Consider the following 15,854-nt stretch of genomic DNA (forward strand, 5'->3'; position numbering starts at 1 on the left):
CTGTTTTATATGGCAAAACTACCCATCTCAGCACCCCTTACATAGCACCCAATTTTGAACGAACCTAAGTGAACAGACCAGGAATAAGAAAGTTACAAATATACATACCGGTCTAGCATCAATACTTATCGCATGCAGTTCTAGTCCCCCAAAATTTACTCTGCAGAATTATTTCTATAGAAATTATCCTACAGCTGCAAGAATATCCATCAGAGACAGCACCTTTTGTAATACGGGGAACAAGTACCAAAAAAAAAAATAATAATCCCTAGATGTCCATCAGTAAAGGACTGAGTAAATAACTGTCCTGTGTCTGTAAGTTTAAAAAAACTACAGTCCTTAAAAACAGGCAAATATTTTGCGACAGGGTAAGATGTTTATAATACATTATTGAGAAAAAAATTGTAGATCAGCACGTACAGCTTAATCATATTAAAAGGAAATTTTAAGATCTATATATTAATCGAAAACAAACAATCTGGGACTAAAACTGCATTCTATTCACACAACTGAGTACTACATAGCTATTAAGCAAACATATTAACATAGATAAATTTCAAGCTTTTTTAAACAGCAGAATATATACACTAAGGTACTATATGCATTTGAAACACAATACTACTACATGTCAAACACACACAGACATTTGTAGGAAGAATAAAACAGCACAGCATGGCCTAAGATAATAAAACCACCTCTGGATAATGGAAACAGGATTTAAGATGAATGCAGAAAGGACTCCAACTATGTAATATTTTGATTTTTAAAAACAAATACAAATACCTCTTTGAGGCAAATTTTATAAGATATCAACATTTATTAAATCTAAATCAACATCTTTAAATTAGGCACATGGTGTCTGTTAAATTATTCTCTATATTCTTCTGAATTTTTGAAACATTTAAATTTTCTTTTAAAAAAAGAAAGCCAAGATTGTGGGATTTGGGAACAGAAAAATGGGCTTAATCAACAAGGTATTTTTTTTTATAAACCTGTATATCTTTATTATAGAATTTTTAACTAAAAAACCCTATAAATTTATATTAGTACCTACCTTTATTACCTTGATTGCCCTTGAACTTTAATCTTATTCTTAAAAAGAATAAAGTAAAGGCAGACAGTTAATAATGTTCTACCCCAGAAATCTAACATTCTGAATGATACATCATCTATCTACACAAGCACTGAAGTTTCTATAACGTTCAATAAACAGCAAAAGTTGACAGGCTTTACCTAATCACTTAAACTCTGGATATATTATATAGATCTTCCTAAAGTAACAACAAATGAATGAGTAAATAAACTTACAGTGGCTCAACTCCCAGCTATATACATTAACACCAAAACCCCAACTGTCAAAATAGAAGTCTTTTACCTAAGTATCTTCCAGTTCAAATTACGTGTGCAAAATTAGTATCACATCTGAGCTGCTATAATCCCATTTGATTTTTTTTTTCCCATTTGATATTTTTAAATACACACAGGGCTACAGTTCATGCTCCACATGGCAAGTCAGCAGGAAAACTAGGAATTCTGGCCGAGTCCTGTGTTTAAGGTCACAGTATCTGACTTTTCAAGATATCAATCATAATTCTCAATCAGCTCATTAGGAAGGGAAATACCAGGTGGAGGTCTTGTGTTTAACTGTGACCAAAGCCCAGACTGCCTCAGTGTCACAGTGGAATTTACACAGTAAGATAAAGTTCAAATCAGCTTGCCTGCCCCATTTTCCCATACTGCTTCCTACAGCTGCCACTCTCCTTAGGAACTGGAGTCAATTAATGTTCTTGGGGAGGGGAGTCACACTCCATGGCATCGGGAACTCCTCACCATACCCCTTGAGTGGAAGTGTGCAATCTCAACGACTGGACCACTAAGAAATCCACAACCCATTTGTTTTAATGGTGACTATGACTTAAACCTTCATAAGCTAGCCAATGAAAACTAAGGACCTTAAAATGTACTTTAAAATAGCAGCTTTTCCCTAATTGTAACAGTAATACCAAAAAAAAAAAAAAGTAACACATGTTCATTACAGAAAACTGGAAAACTACAGAAGAATATGAGGCAGAAAATAGTCACTATTCCAGCCAGAAATTAATCACTACTAGTATTTCCATTCACTATTAGTATTTTCATTCTTGTCTTTATAGACTCTCTCTTATGTATGAAAGTATATTAGTTCACTTACAAAACGTGATTTTAAGTTCAGCAGATCAAAGGGGAAATAAAATACTAGCTTCTTCAGAAGACTAATTTTTTTTCAGTGTTTTCAGAATAAAACAAAACCACGGGTACAGGGAACTGGAGAGAATAAGATAAGTGACAGAAATTATACTTGCTCCTTTTCATTCACGATATGGCAAACCCTGCAGTCCATGTCTGAAGAACCATTATACACCCAAAAACTGAGTATGTTTCCTTTTTAAACAGCAAAGAAAGAAAGAAAGTGAAGTCGCTCAGTCGTGTCCAACTATTTGCGATCCCATGGACTGTAGGCTCCTCCGTCCATGGTATTTTCCAGGCAAGCAAGCTACTATATAAATACAGATACATACATATATATATATACATACACACATACACACACACACACATACACGAGTCTTGCCAGTAGGAGGAACCACACAATGAAAGGAATTACACCAAGCCTTTTTTGTCACCATGCATCTATCCTGAAGAGAAGGTAAGAGGATATCTGAAAGGCTGATGTAAAATTAACGACCTCTCCCCCAGAAACATTTTCTGTGCACATCAGATGAAGGAACGATCTAACTACAGAAAGTGATGTGTTGGTTTCACAAGGCTATAGTTTATTTACATGTGTAAATATATAGGTAAGAGTTTAAAACAGTCCATAAAACTGATAGCTTACTTTATACCAGGCAGTACATTGAGTGCTCAGGAGTGAAGGAGAACAGCCATCACTACCTACTTCTGCAGGCTTCCTGGGAGGCTCAGTGGTAAAGAATCCATCTGCCAATGCAGGAGACATGGGTTCCATCCCTGGGTGGGGAAGATCCCCTAGAGGAGGAAATGGCAACCCACTCCAGCAGTTTTGCCTGGAAAATCCCATGGACAGAAGAGCCTGGCAGGCTACAGTCCACAGAGTCGCAAAAGAGTCAGACACGACTTAGCAACTAAATACCACCTACTTCTTCAGGGCTTACAGTCTTTAAACACGATGTTCAACACTTAGGAAACATGAGGCCACACACCTCAAAGGAGCCACAATATCTGTGATTAAATCATGTTCTCAGACCTTATGAGGATCTGAGATATCTGTGACAACACCTTATAAATCATGCTACCTAAGGTAAAAAGGAATACCTGGCCTTTTCCCCATAATACTATATATAGCAACCACCTTCAATATAAATTATCTTTTAACTGGCAAAAATTAATTTCTTTTAACTAGCAAAAAATAATCACAAGTTGCTCTTCACAATCTCAAAGACTTCAATATCATCTTTCTCCGATAATGACCTATCCATATAAAATTACTGAAATTAAGTTCCCCATGATAGGAAGAGAGAGGGAGACTCATTTTTGTAGGATAAAAGCACCATTTTCTGATTTCATAACTAAGCAGCAGGGAGGAGAGGGGCAAATCAAAAGTAACTTATGAACTTAGGCACAAAGAATTCTGCCCAATGTCACAGGGCAGCCTGGATGGAGGGGAGTTTAGGTGAGAATGAGTGCATGCATATGAATGGTTGGGTCACTTTGCTGTGCACCTGAAACTATCACAATACTGTTAATCGGCTATACTCCAACATAAAATAAAAAGTTTACATTTTTTAAAAAAAGGAACATATACAAACTTTAAGGAAAAATGTCACCTTTTAATCCAAGACTCATCAGAGAAAGTTTTGGCCCAAGAAAGCATTTTTTAAGTTATTGACTCAGGCTCTTCCAAATGGAGTTAAGAGTGACAGGTTAATTGTGGTATTTTGCAAGCAAAGGAAAGCTAGTACATAGCAATTATTCATCTTTTTCAGTCCCCAAGACCTAAGCTTTTAGAAAACAAAAATGTTACAACCAAACTGCTTTCCATAAAGCAGAGACTTTTAAAAATATACTCTAGTAATATCAGTTCTTCATCTCTAAGAGAAGTAGTCTACTTATTTAGACTGCTTCCTATCCTATGATTGGCCCTTTTCAAATTCAAGCACCTCAACAAAGACAAAGACAAGCGCCTCAACTGGCACTTCATGAGCCAGGTTTATGTTTGCCTTTATTGCAGACATGACTCTCAACAACATGGGACACTTTAAAGACTGTCATAACCCAACTAGGCTGAACCATCTGCACAACTACTGGGAAAGCTCTGAAACAGTCAACCATAAAAGCCCAACATTACATCTTAAGTGTCTAAAGCAGTTATATCCAAAGTAGAACATAGTATACCCAAGGAATATCCAAGTTGCTCCACTGCAGTAAAGGAGAAAGACATTTGAACTTTAATTCTCATCCTTGTTAATTTTTTTCTCTATATTTTATAAGACACACAATAACAAGTTACTATACATATTATTTGTAAATTAAATAATTAAGGATTGAGGATTAAATCTCGAAAATTTTTAAGTAGTCTCTATCATTGCCCTTCCATTTTCACCTGCCCCTTCCACAGCTAAGCTGTAGAAGGTAAGGGCTGATGATGAAAAAAGAACAAAGGAAAGCTATTTCCAAACTATTTTAAATTCCCACCAACAAGCTAAAAGTTAGTAAATCACCAGAAAGAATATCTGGAATCGGACAATGACATTACTGTTGCTGAGACTTTAAAATAGCACCCTATTTAGAGGGTACCCTGAGTATACTGAAATTTAAAAAACAACCCTTTGCCAGGTAAGCCCACTTTTAGGGATTTAGCCTGCGAAAACAGCAGCATAATTCTATTTTAAAAAAGACCAAACGAGAGACTTCCCTGGCAACACAGTGGTTAGGGCTACTCACTCCCACTGTGGAGGACACGGGTTTGATTTCCGCTCAGGGAACTAAGATTCTCCAAGCCACCTGGTGCAACCAAAAAGTCCAGAAGAGTTCAACACAGCTCTGTTTTATGATTTTATGAGGGAGAACTGAAATGTCCATTGACAGGGAACTGCTGTAAACTATGCTGCATCCGTATCACAGAATACTAAATACCCATTAAGGGAATATCAACTTGACATGGGAAGTTGCTCTTCGTTAAGTATTTCAGTAGATAAGTAAAAAAGAAAAACACCAAACATTACATCTAAATGAGATTAGGTGTCAGCTCTACTTTCCTTCATTCTCCTGCATTATCTCCATTTTTTTTTTGTAGGTTTCACACACACACAAATATGTACTGTGGCTTTCATGATCAGAAATAAAAACTTCATTTTGAAATTTAAAATTAAATTAGATTAAAACTCATTACTGCCCTGTAGACTTCTAAAACTTTTTATAAACACACTACTTTGCCCCATGTGGTTTGTGGAATCAGTCTAAATACTTTAAAAATTTGTTTTATCTTATAGAAACATGACAGGTGTGAACAAAAAAATAAGAATGACCCTATTTCAAGTAAACCATCCTGTCTTTATACCAATTCTTTCACATGTTAGGAATTATCAATATACCTGTAACTCCTTACATTTGCCAGATTATCAATCTATGAATATTTCAGAGAAATAAATTTATCTTCTACAACTAAATTACAGAAGCATTAGCTAAAGAAAATACATTTAGAACATAAATGAAATCAGGAAAGCTTCCTACTATCTGTAATAAAATCATTCTAAACATTATTTGAAGAAACAAATAGCCACGCAATAGATCTAGGTCTGGACATATAACCAACATGATGCTGGATGCAGTAATCCGCACCATGAGACAATATCTTTGTAGTTACCAGATAGTCCATTTAAGGGAAAAAGGGCTTAAGAACATTAGCATGTTTATGTCTTAACTACGTTCATTAAGTCAACAATTTATAACAGAGCTATGAGGTATTTTGTGGATTCCCAGGGGGCTTAGTGGTAAAGAATCCGCCTGCCAAGCAGGAGACTCGGATTTGATCCCTGGGTCAGGAAGATCCCCTGGAGGAGGCAACAGCAACCCACTCCAGTATTCTTGCCTGGAAAAATCCCATAGACAAAGGAGCCTGGTGGGCTACAGTCAAGGGGGCCGCAAAGTCGGATGTAAGACTATGTGCTCGCGTGCGCATACACACACACACAGTATTTCACTCTTAACAAAACAGCTTTAATTTAACCAAACTTCACAATTTTCTTGTGATTTTTCATTTGTTTTATGTCTCACTATTTTATAGTCATCCTAACTGCAAAGCTCAGGTATCATGTCCCTAAGCAACTGCTTCCAAGTTTTACAATGCAAGAAAAAAATAACACTTGGGAATTTCCTGGCGATCCAGTGATTAGGATTCTGTGCTTTCATTGCAGGGATCCGGTTCAATCTCTGGTCTGGAAACTAAGATTCCACAAGCTGCACAGAGCGGGGTTGGGGAGGTGGGGGGCAGGGACTGTAATTATAAAATTACATTTTATGTGGCAACAGTACACATATAGTAACATAAGTAATATATAATAAAACAAAAGTTTCCCAAATCAATAATTATTTTTACCATTTTCTATGTGCTAATTTTTTTTTTTTTCTTTTAGAAATCATCACATTGATTTCATTACGTTGCCACCTGCCATTTAGAAAACACAGCCCTAAAACATTACACAGAATGTGCCAAACTCCTTGACCCTATCACTTTCCACCACCACTCCAACGTAACAAAATGGGTGAAATCTAGCAAATCTACTCTAAGGGCAAGTGAAGTGAAGTGAAAGTCGCTCAGTCATGTCCGACTCTTTTCGACCCCATGGGACTATACAGTCCATGGGATTCTCCAGGCCAGAATACTGGAGTGGGTAGCCTGCAAACCTTGGCACAAATTTAAGACATCTCGGATCCCTCTGAAGTTTCTTGAAACACTGACTATTCCTATTGGCAGACTGGACGCAAGTGCCGCTAAAAGGTTTCTCCAAGCAAGAGTACAGAACACAAATCTTTTCTGTTGCTTTATCAGTGATCTTACTAAATTCTGCACTTGACAGCCGATACCAGATTTACCACTGCTCCACAAGTCAACTCTTCCAGGAAAACAGGATTCTAATACAATAGGGCTCCATCATCACCCACTGACATTTTTAGACTGCTTTTCATATACACCATTCCATTTCATCCTCACTGACACACTGAAATACAGAGAAGTTGCTCTTCTTCCTTTTACTAATGAGCTCAGAAGGCTTATGTGGTTTGCCAGAAACAACACAGCTAATGAGAAGCACAACCCGGACTTGAACTCAGGACCTACTAGTCATCCACTGTCATGCTACAACAGTTTTCACTTTAAATGTCTGATACAAATATGAACTTGAAAGGTATGTTAAGGTTCTAGATGCAAAAGTGAAGATAAAAGCACAAGATTAAAATGAAAAATAACAATGTTAGCAATTCTGGTAGCTTCTAAAATTGGGAATCCTAGTTCAATCGGGTATGGATTTGATCTCATATTTTGTCTTAAGTTTCACTGATTATAAAACTACATATAAATTCAGCATAGAAAATTACAGAATTGAGTGGTCTGTAAGAAACCGACCACAGAAATTACACAAACTTGCACCAAACCATTCTTAATCTTGTGGCTTCACACTCAATTATGAAGTTCCCTATGTGAAATCCGTTTTGATTTCAACACTAAGAGAATTACAACAGCATAAGCATGTTGTTTCTGCATAACACTTGCAACATGCATGCAATTTTCAGAGCATTTTTGGACAATGTCTATAATCCATAAGTCAAAAGCAGAATCCAAAACAGAAGGTTCATCTACCTATATGAGATTAATACTAAATAACAATTACAAATTAATAAAGATTTGCAAAATCAGGCTGGAGAAACTACTTATGTCAATAATTACAGACCTTTTAATTTTACGGATAAGAAAATGGAAGTCTAGAGAAGTGACATTCCCAGCAGCAGTCAATTAATGACACAATCTAAAAAATAAAAAACCAAGGCACATTTAAGACCCCAAAACTAGGGACAGGATAGTGCCCAATGACAGTCTTTAGAAAACAGAATCTCTTAGGCAAACCACAAGGATTAAAAATCTGACTCTCTGAACTCAATGCAAATTATCAAATAGCTTTTAATAACAAACACTGTTATCAACCACCAAAACTGTTCCTTTTCCCACCTCAATACTATCCATTTACTCAACAAATACCTGAGGGCATAGTATATGCTGAGAACTACGCTAACTACTCCAGATACCAAATAACAAAACATACACGGCCTCCGGCTCCCGTAGTGGACAACTGGGTGTGCTTCTCTAACAGTACTACACTATGATTTAACAGGATGTTGACCAAACTCCTTCACTGCTCTCTGCAACTGTAACATTTTCTTCTAACTCTTCCAAACTTATAACAAACCTTACCACACCCCCTCTGAAATATGCATACTTCCTTTGGTAACTCAGCATTCCACTTTACCACCGAAAGCGTTAACCAGAACTACATCAGACTTTAGAACTGACTTTGCCACTCCTCCTAGCCTTAGGCATGTTTCAAGAACTTTTCACAATCCACAGTAAACCTTCCTGGTTCACAACCCTAGTCTCAAATGACTGCTAATTCACCTGCCCTACCCCCTCTTTACTAGAAACCTGAATCAGACAGTTTAGGGGCAACAGTGATGTTGGAAAGCAGCTTCAGTGGAGCTCTTTGTGGCCCACAAGCAGACTTTCTGCCTCTCCCTCTCTGCTTCCGTCCTCTGGATTGCTCATTATATTTCTGGATATACCTCTAATTTTATGAAGCGTGTTCCTGAAGATGTGCACAAATAATTTTTGGCAATAGATCTGTTTCCTGTACATAAATCCACTGTATTTTAAGAGATGCTCAGGCTCCCCTATTTCCATACCTCTCAAACTGTATAAACAATCAAAAACACTCTCAGGAGTTGTTATTACTGGAAATCCTTTGGAATACCAGAGGTGACTTAAAGCAGACATTCACAAACCTGGCTGACTAGAATCACTCAGGGAGCTTTGTAAGGTCCCACTCTCAGAGATTTTAATTCACCAGGTCCCACGTGAGGCCCGGAATAAGCATTTCAGGCCGTCCATACTATTTCTGACAACTGGTATTTAATTAGTTAACCAACAAACTAAAAAACCTGGTTTACAAACTGGGAAAACTTGGGTTCTCCTATGGTTTGCTATTAACTAACTACAAGTGGGGCTGCAAAAAGCATACTGGTCACGTGAACAGCTCTGGGCCACCTGAAAATAAGGGAGGTAATTAGAGCTGAAAGAATCCTTCAAACGGAGCCAATCTGCAATTCTAGAACCCTCCAAATTTAGCTAAATATCACAAACTGTACTGGGTTTACTCCAAACAGTGTCACTGTCTAAGCTCTTCTTCCCACCTAAGTCACAAGCCTTAGAAGACTCTGCTTGACACCAACACACGTTGGGATACCTCACTTGGTCTCGGAGCAAAAACAACACGCATCTTGTCTACTGCCCTACTGAAACAGCCTTGAATGTGAAAGGGGGAAGTCCCCAACACCTCTACACGTATAAATCCCAACTATTTTATACTAAAAACAAAAATCATCCCTCATAATTCAACACAGGCCTTGATGGCACCGTCGCCGACATTATGTGAACCGAAGGTGAAGCTCGACTGCAAGAGCAAGCCCACTTTTTTCCCCTCGCTGTGAGGAAAAAAAAAAAAGCTGACACTGTCAGAAAACAAAGTGCATGTCAAGATACTAAAACAGGTAAGAATTTAGGCCTCAGTCTGGAAACAACACCTGAATATCATAACCCCCCACAGCAGCTCCTGTGCAAAACTCACAGGTAAGGTTATCAGACCCCAGAGGAGTTTATTAAAACGGCCATAAAACTTACCCTTACTATTTTGAGGCAAGTTTTCCAGCCCAAAGTACAACGAACAATACTACCTTAGGGGTCCTAAGTGGCAGGATTTTTCACCTGAGAAATCACTCTAACCTTTGGTGAGGCAGTCTGACCAGTGCTGAGTTCTCCTAAGCACCTCCGAACCATCCTTCCCACTCCGGACTACCAGCTCAGGAGGATGCCCTGCTCCACAGTCGGGCGGCCACTCCTCCTTCCCACAAGTCCCGGGCCCGCTGCGCTCGCCCCGGGGGCTCCGTGGCCCCCGACCTCCGGCCTCCCGCCACAGAGGACGCCCACGGACCCGGTTGGGGTGAGGGGCGCACGCTCACCTCCTGAAGTCCGCGGGCATCTCCCCGCACGCTACCGGGTAGCCTCACACCCCTCGTCCCCGTGGGCCCTTCCCCACCGGGTCCGGAAAGGCCGCCCCGGCCGGACCCCGCCTCCCCCGCGCCGAGGGTCCGGGCCGAGCCCCGCCGCGGCGCTCCCGCTCCCCGTGCCTCCCTCTGGCGGCCGAGGCCACCGTCCGGGCCACCCTCCTCGGGCCACGCACGCCGTCCCCAGCCCCCCGCGGGCCGCCGCCTCCTCAGAGGGTGACAGCCGCGGCGCCGGGGCCGAGGACGGCCCCTCCTCCAGCTCCTCCTCACCCCCGGAGTAGACGTAGGGGGGGCGGGAGGGTGGGCTTCCTTACCGGGCTGCAGAACATGGCGAGGCCCGTCACGGCACGGCCTCAGCCACCCCTCGAGGCGCCCAGCCAGCGCCGGCGGCGGGCAGCGCCTGGGCCGCTGGAGCGTCTCGACCGGCTGCGCCTCCGCCACCGCCTTCTCACAACCACAACAACATGGCGGCACCAGCCACACGGAGCGCGCTCCCGACGCCGGGCCGCGAGCGGGGGCGCGCGCGCACGCTCCGGCCCTCTGCCGGCGGTCGGGGCAAGGGGCGTGGTCTGGGGCGGTAGACACACCCCGGTGGTGGGCGGGGCTGCAGATCAGCCGAACGCCCGCGGCGGGCGAGGGGTTAGCTGGGACGCTCCAGCTGGAAAAGAGAGAAACAGGGTCTGGGAATGGGCGAGGAAGTAAACCTTTGGGCGAGGCATCTTTTCCTAGCTCTACAGCCAGGGGCAAGACAATGCTCGAACAATAGTAGTATCTTTCACCTGTAATTGTGCTAAGAATAAAACTAATTTAATGTAATGCAAGTAAATATAGCGTGCTCGAAGTTCTACTCAGAATACAATTTCACACTACCTCCACCAAAGCTCAGGTAAAAGAAGTCTTTTCAAACAAACAAACAAACAAAAGAAAGAAATTTGTAACCTTGTAACCCATACACAATAGCTTGTAGAACAAATCTACAAACCAGCACCGAATTCCCTCAGGCCCTAACAGATACACCTGTAATATTAGCATTTTAACGTTTTGTCTTTGACTTTTCTGGAAAATGGCTAAGTCAGTCAAATGAAAATCTATCCTTGCATTTGTTGTATTGTTTTTTCCACAGCACTCTATGCAATTATTTATCCGTTTTTATTTTTTATGTTTGTTGTCTTTCTATCCTATTCTTAAGTAAAAGCTATTTGAAGATAAGGATCTTATTTGTTTTGTTCATCACTTTATCCCCAGCACCTAGAACTGCTCATGACAAATAGCAGGAAATTTTCTTGATTAATAGCTAATTTCAATACAACACATACAATCTAATCTTCACAGCTGAAATGGGTAGATACTGTTATTATCACCATTTTACAGCTGAAGAAATTGCAGTCTAGGATAAGATACACTAAAAATTTTTAAAAAGCAAACCCAATCCCACCGATAACAAAAACTCTTCTCTCCCCACCAGGCTGTACTGCCAACTTTGTGGCATCATTGCCTGAAATAAAACCGCAAGTAAGAAACTACATTAGAGTTCAAAGTTAGGAAACGCTTTGCTTTACTCTGTCAGCTAAAAAAAGAAAAAAAATTGCACAACCTAAAAACTGAGAATTATGTTTCATTTGGCCAACACACGGAGGACTTAAGCCCGAGAGTCAACCTCTGATAGTTCTGAGGGACTGTTCCAAAGAGGTAAGGAAGGAGCCAAATATATAGGAATTTTTGGAGCAAAAATCAGGTAGTCAGAACATCGTAAAATCACTGTTAATTTAAGAAAAAAGCAGATATCTAGAGTTAATGAATTTAGCACTTTTTCACTTACGGGAAGATGCAAGCTGTCTGGGCTCATTGAAATCATTCCTTCAAAATACAACATAACTTTTGGCGCAAGTATTGTAGATTTTGCACTCTGCATCTCATCAAGGTGCAGTTTAGGTGAGGCAGCTGCCAATTGTTGATAGCCTAACGGTCACAATATCCTTTGTTACTGATATAGCAGGATATTCTCTGCCTACAAGACTCACAGATACAGGCGCCCTTCATTTCTGATAATTAGTATTAGGCAGATGATAGTGTATCTTTTTACCTTGGCTTTCAGAAAGCCCAATGCTAATTGTGAAGTTCAATGGTAGCCTACTGTTGGCCCCTCAAATCCATTAATATTGATTTTTTCTCCTGCCTCAACTCTGCAACTTTACTTATATTTCCGCTATCCAGTTTTCCCTTTCCTGTTATATGACTATATAGCCTTTAAGAAATGAGAGAGGAAATAGTAAGTACAAAGAAGTGATGAACGACAAACAAAAACTGCTTTTCCCACCTGTTTCTCCTGTTGTCCAATAAAATAAGGTTCCCGTCAAGTTCATTCCTCAGGAGCATACGTTTTGCTACCTAAGCCTCCGCTCAGGCAAAGACTGAAGGTTAGGGTTCCATAGCTGGTGGTCTCTTATTGGGTGGGAACTAGCACCTGATTCCAGGAAGGCCCACCCACAGGCTGGCTCGCTCCCATGAGGTACCTCGTGGCAGATATTCAGCCAATAGAGTGTTAGCATTCACTCAGCCAGTCTCACGGTCACCGAGAATCCGACTTTTGGCATAGCACGTGGACCCCTTTTTAGACAGAGTATCGCCATGTGCCGCTTGGAGTGCTGCAGTCCATGGGGTCGCAAAGAGTGGGACACGACGGGGCGACTGAACAATAGTCGCAGTATCTGCCTTTTAACTTGGGCTAAGGAATCCTCAACTAGTATATAGGATGTAGGAGAGATTTGTGCACTTTGAATCACTATTTGCGTGTACTCATTCTCATGGATTGAACCTTAAGATGTGCTTATGCTGTATGAATCCTAAACATGTAGATCTAATGTGATCTTAACAAAGCCGTGACCAGGTATTGTTATGCCCCCTTTTTACACATGAGGAGGTGTAAATCAGGATCTGAACTCCGACGATTTGATTCTAGAGTGTGCTTTTAAACTCCATTCTGCACCTCATTCCCACTACCACCCACCTTCTTACTGTTAAGGCAGCTGCTGCTGCTGCTAAGTGGCATCAGTCATGTCCGACTCTGTGCAACCCCATAGACGGCGGCCCACCAGGCTCCTCCGTCCCTGGGATTCTCCAGGCAAGAACACTGGAGTGGGTTGCCATTTCCTCCTCCAGTGCATGAAAATGAAAAGTGAAAGTGAAGTCGCTCAGTCATGGGCTGCAGCCTTCCAGGCTCCTCCGTCCATGGGGTTTCCCAGGCAAGAGTACTGGAGTGGGGTGCCATTGCCTTCTCCGGTAAAGGCAGCAGACCTTAGTAAATTGTCTCCAAATAAAAAAGAGAAAACTACTGTGTGGCCTTGAAAAAACACTTCAGGGAGTAGAGCCTGAGAAGAAACAATGGAAAGGAAGCTGCTCTGAGTCTAAGGACTTAAATTTGAATCTTGGTGCTTCTGTATACTTGTTTTTAGTTTCCTTTTTCTTTGCCTCGGTTTTCTCATCAGCTCCATGGGGTCCCAATCATCACTTTGCTCACCTCACACTGGTGTGTAAGGATTCTTTAAAGTAGTAACTTTGAAAACTTTGTAACTTCTGAAAAGCCAAACAAATGGGTGGGATTTATTGTGGGCTTCAGCTGACAATACTTGTGAGGTAATTCAAGAAAAGAGAAAGTCGACCCAGGCTCAGTCACAGCTTTTCACTGCCCTATTTCTCATGTGAGGTGGCCCCTGCTACCCCATCTGACCTTCCTCCCCTCCTCCTGCTACTCTTTCAGCCTCTTTTCCCCAGCTGCTATCTTTAAAGCTGAAAATGTTCTTCCAGCTGCTCAGTGGCTCTTTGAAGTAGTTTAAGAACAGATGGAAAGATTGATTGATGGAGGCTTCCTGGGGTCACACAGGGTCCCTGGAAAGCAGAAATCCCTCAACCCCCTAAAATGTAGCCTTCCCAATGCTAGGTCCTGCTGCTTAATGATAAAAGTCACTTCCCCTTCAGTGAGCGCTTTGAGAAGATTATCCCCAAACTCTCATAACCCTTCAGCATCTCATTGGCCTCCATACCCAGCTAGCAGACAGAGGTAACTGCAGCTTTCAGATTTTCAGGAACTACTTGCTCAGGATCAGATAGAAACTAGAATTGAACCCAAATTTCTGTAATTCAACATCTTCAAGGATTTTCCAGGCACCATACTACACCCCTACTGCTGGAGTTAGGTCAGCTCAACTCCAGTTCAGCATAGACCAGTGGTCCTCCAAGTGTGGTCCATGGGTTCTCAGGAGCCCTGAAACTTGTTCAGGGACCCAGATGGCTTAAAACTGTTTTCATAATAAAGCTAAGAACTCATTTACCTTTTTTACCATGTTAACATATGCTCTGATGGTGCAAAAGCAGAGGTGGTAAAATTGCTGGCACAATTTAAGATAGTGACACCATTTATACTGGTTGCCATCGTATTTTTCATGAATGTACTGGTGGTGAACTGGTAAACACTGATAGTAAACAAAAGACCAATTTCACTTAAGAATGTCCTTGACAAAGCAGTTAAAAAAAAAACACAACAACAAAACTTTAATATTATATAACTCTAGATCTTTGACTACAAGTCTTTTTAACATTCTCTACCATGAATAAAAATTATGCACCTTTTTCCACTTCCTTTTTGAGGTGAAATTCATGTAACATAAAAACCATTTTAAAGTGAACAGTTTAGTGGCATTTAGTACATTCACAATACTGTGCAGCTGCCACCACTATCCGGTTCTGAAACACTTTACATCACTCTAAAATTAAACTCCATACCTCTGAAGCTGTTAATTCCCACACATAAAGCACTTTTGCTAGGTGCAGAAGTAAGACGGTGGTCTCAAAGAAAAGCACTTCTGCAATGAATTGCACTGATCTAGCCTTGTTTTTAGGGGAAAATAGAAAGATTTTTTAAAAAACAAATTACTTTTACTTTATGTGAAAGGCTGGCTTCTCTAGTAGTTCAGTTGGTAAAGAATCCACCTGCAATGCAGGAGACTGTGGTTCGATTCCTGGGTTGGGAAGATCCACTGGAGAAGGGAATGGCTACCCACTCCAGTATTCTGGCCTGGAGAATTCCGTGGACTGTATAGTCCATGGGGTCACAAAGAGTCAGACACGACTGAGTGACTTTCTCTTAATGTGAAAGGAATGGTCAAACATGCAAAATATAGTTATTCAGACTTGGATATTTGGCAAGCATTTTCTCAAAAATGTATGAAACGGGTTTGTCCTGTTAAGTAAAATAGTTGATGATATTTGTTGTCAGTGATAAAACTGGAGCTTCGTTGGAATTTTGGAAACTTGAATGTCCCACCATGCACTTGACAGCTTCCCAGTCCTAATGTCTTTTCTGCTCAGATGGGTAGTAATATTAACAAAAGTCAATTTTGGATATTGCATAATAAACTATGCCTGTACTTGGAAGAGCTGCATAACCAAGTGAACCAATATTTTCCAAATGACCAATGCATAATGTTACCCAATCATGCATGAATAAAAGATCT

The 15,854-nt window shown here is 40.8% G+C and overlaps 1 protein-coding gene across 50 annotated transcripts in view; it reads right to left on the minus strand.

Moving 5' to 3' along the window:
- Positions 1-10,819, minus strand: part of MTMR3 (myotubularin related protein 3) — a 124,873-nt gene extending 114,054 nt beyond the window's left edge. For all 50 annotated transcript variants that reach the window (XM_081542616.1, XM_081542606.1, XM_081542595.1 and 47 more), the window contains exon 1: positions 10,659-10,819. In XM_081542616.1, the coding sequence (XP_081398742.1) occupies positions 10,659-10,673 (15 nt within the window). In that variant the 5' untranslated portion in view covers positions 10,674-10,819. The remainder of the gene's footprint in view (positions 1-10,658) is intronic.
- Positions 10,820-15,854: the final 5,035 nt, after the last annotated feature.

Source organism: Giraffa tippelskirchi, chromosome 11 (genome assembly GCF_054371585.1).
Source record: "Giraffa tippelskirchi isolate mGirTip1 chromosome 11, T2T-mGirTip1v1.2.pri, whole genome shotgun sequence".
Classification (NCBI taxonomy): domain Eukaryota; kingdom Metazoa; phylum Chordata; class Mammalia; order Artiodactyla; family Giraffidae; genus Giraffa; species Giraffa tippelskirchi.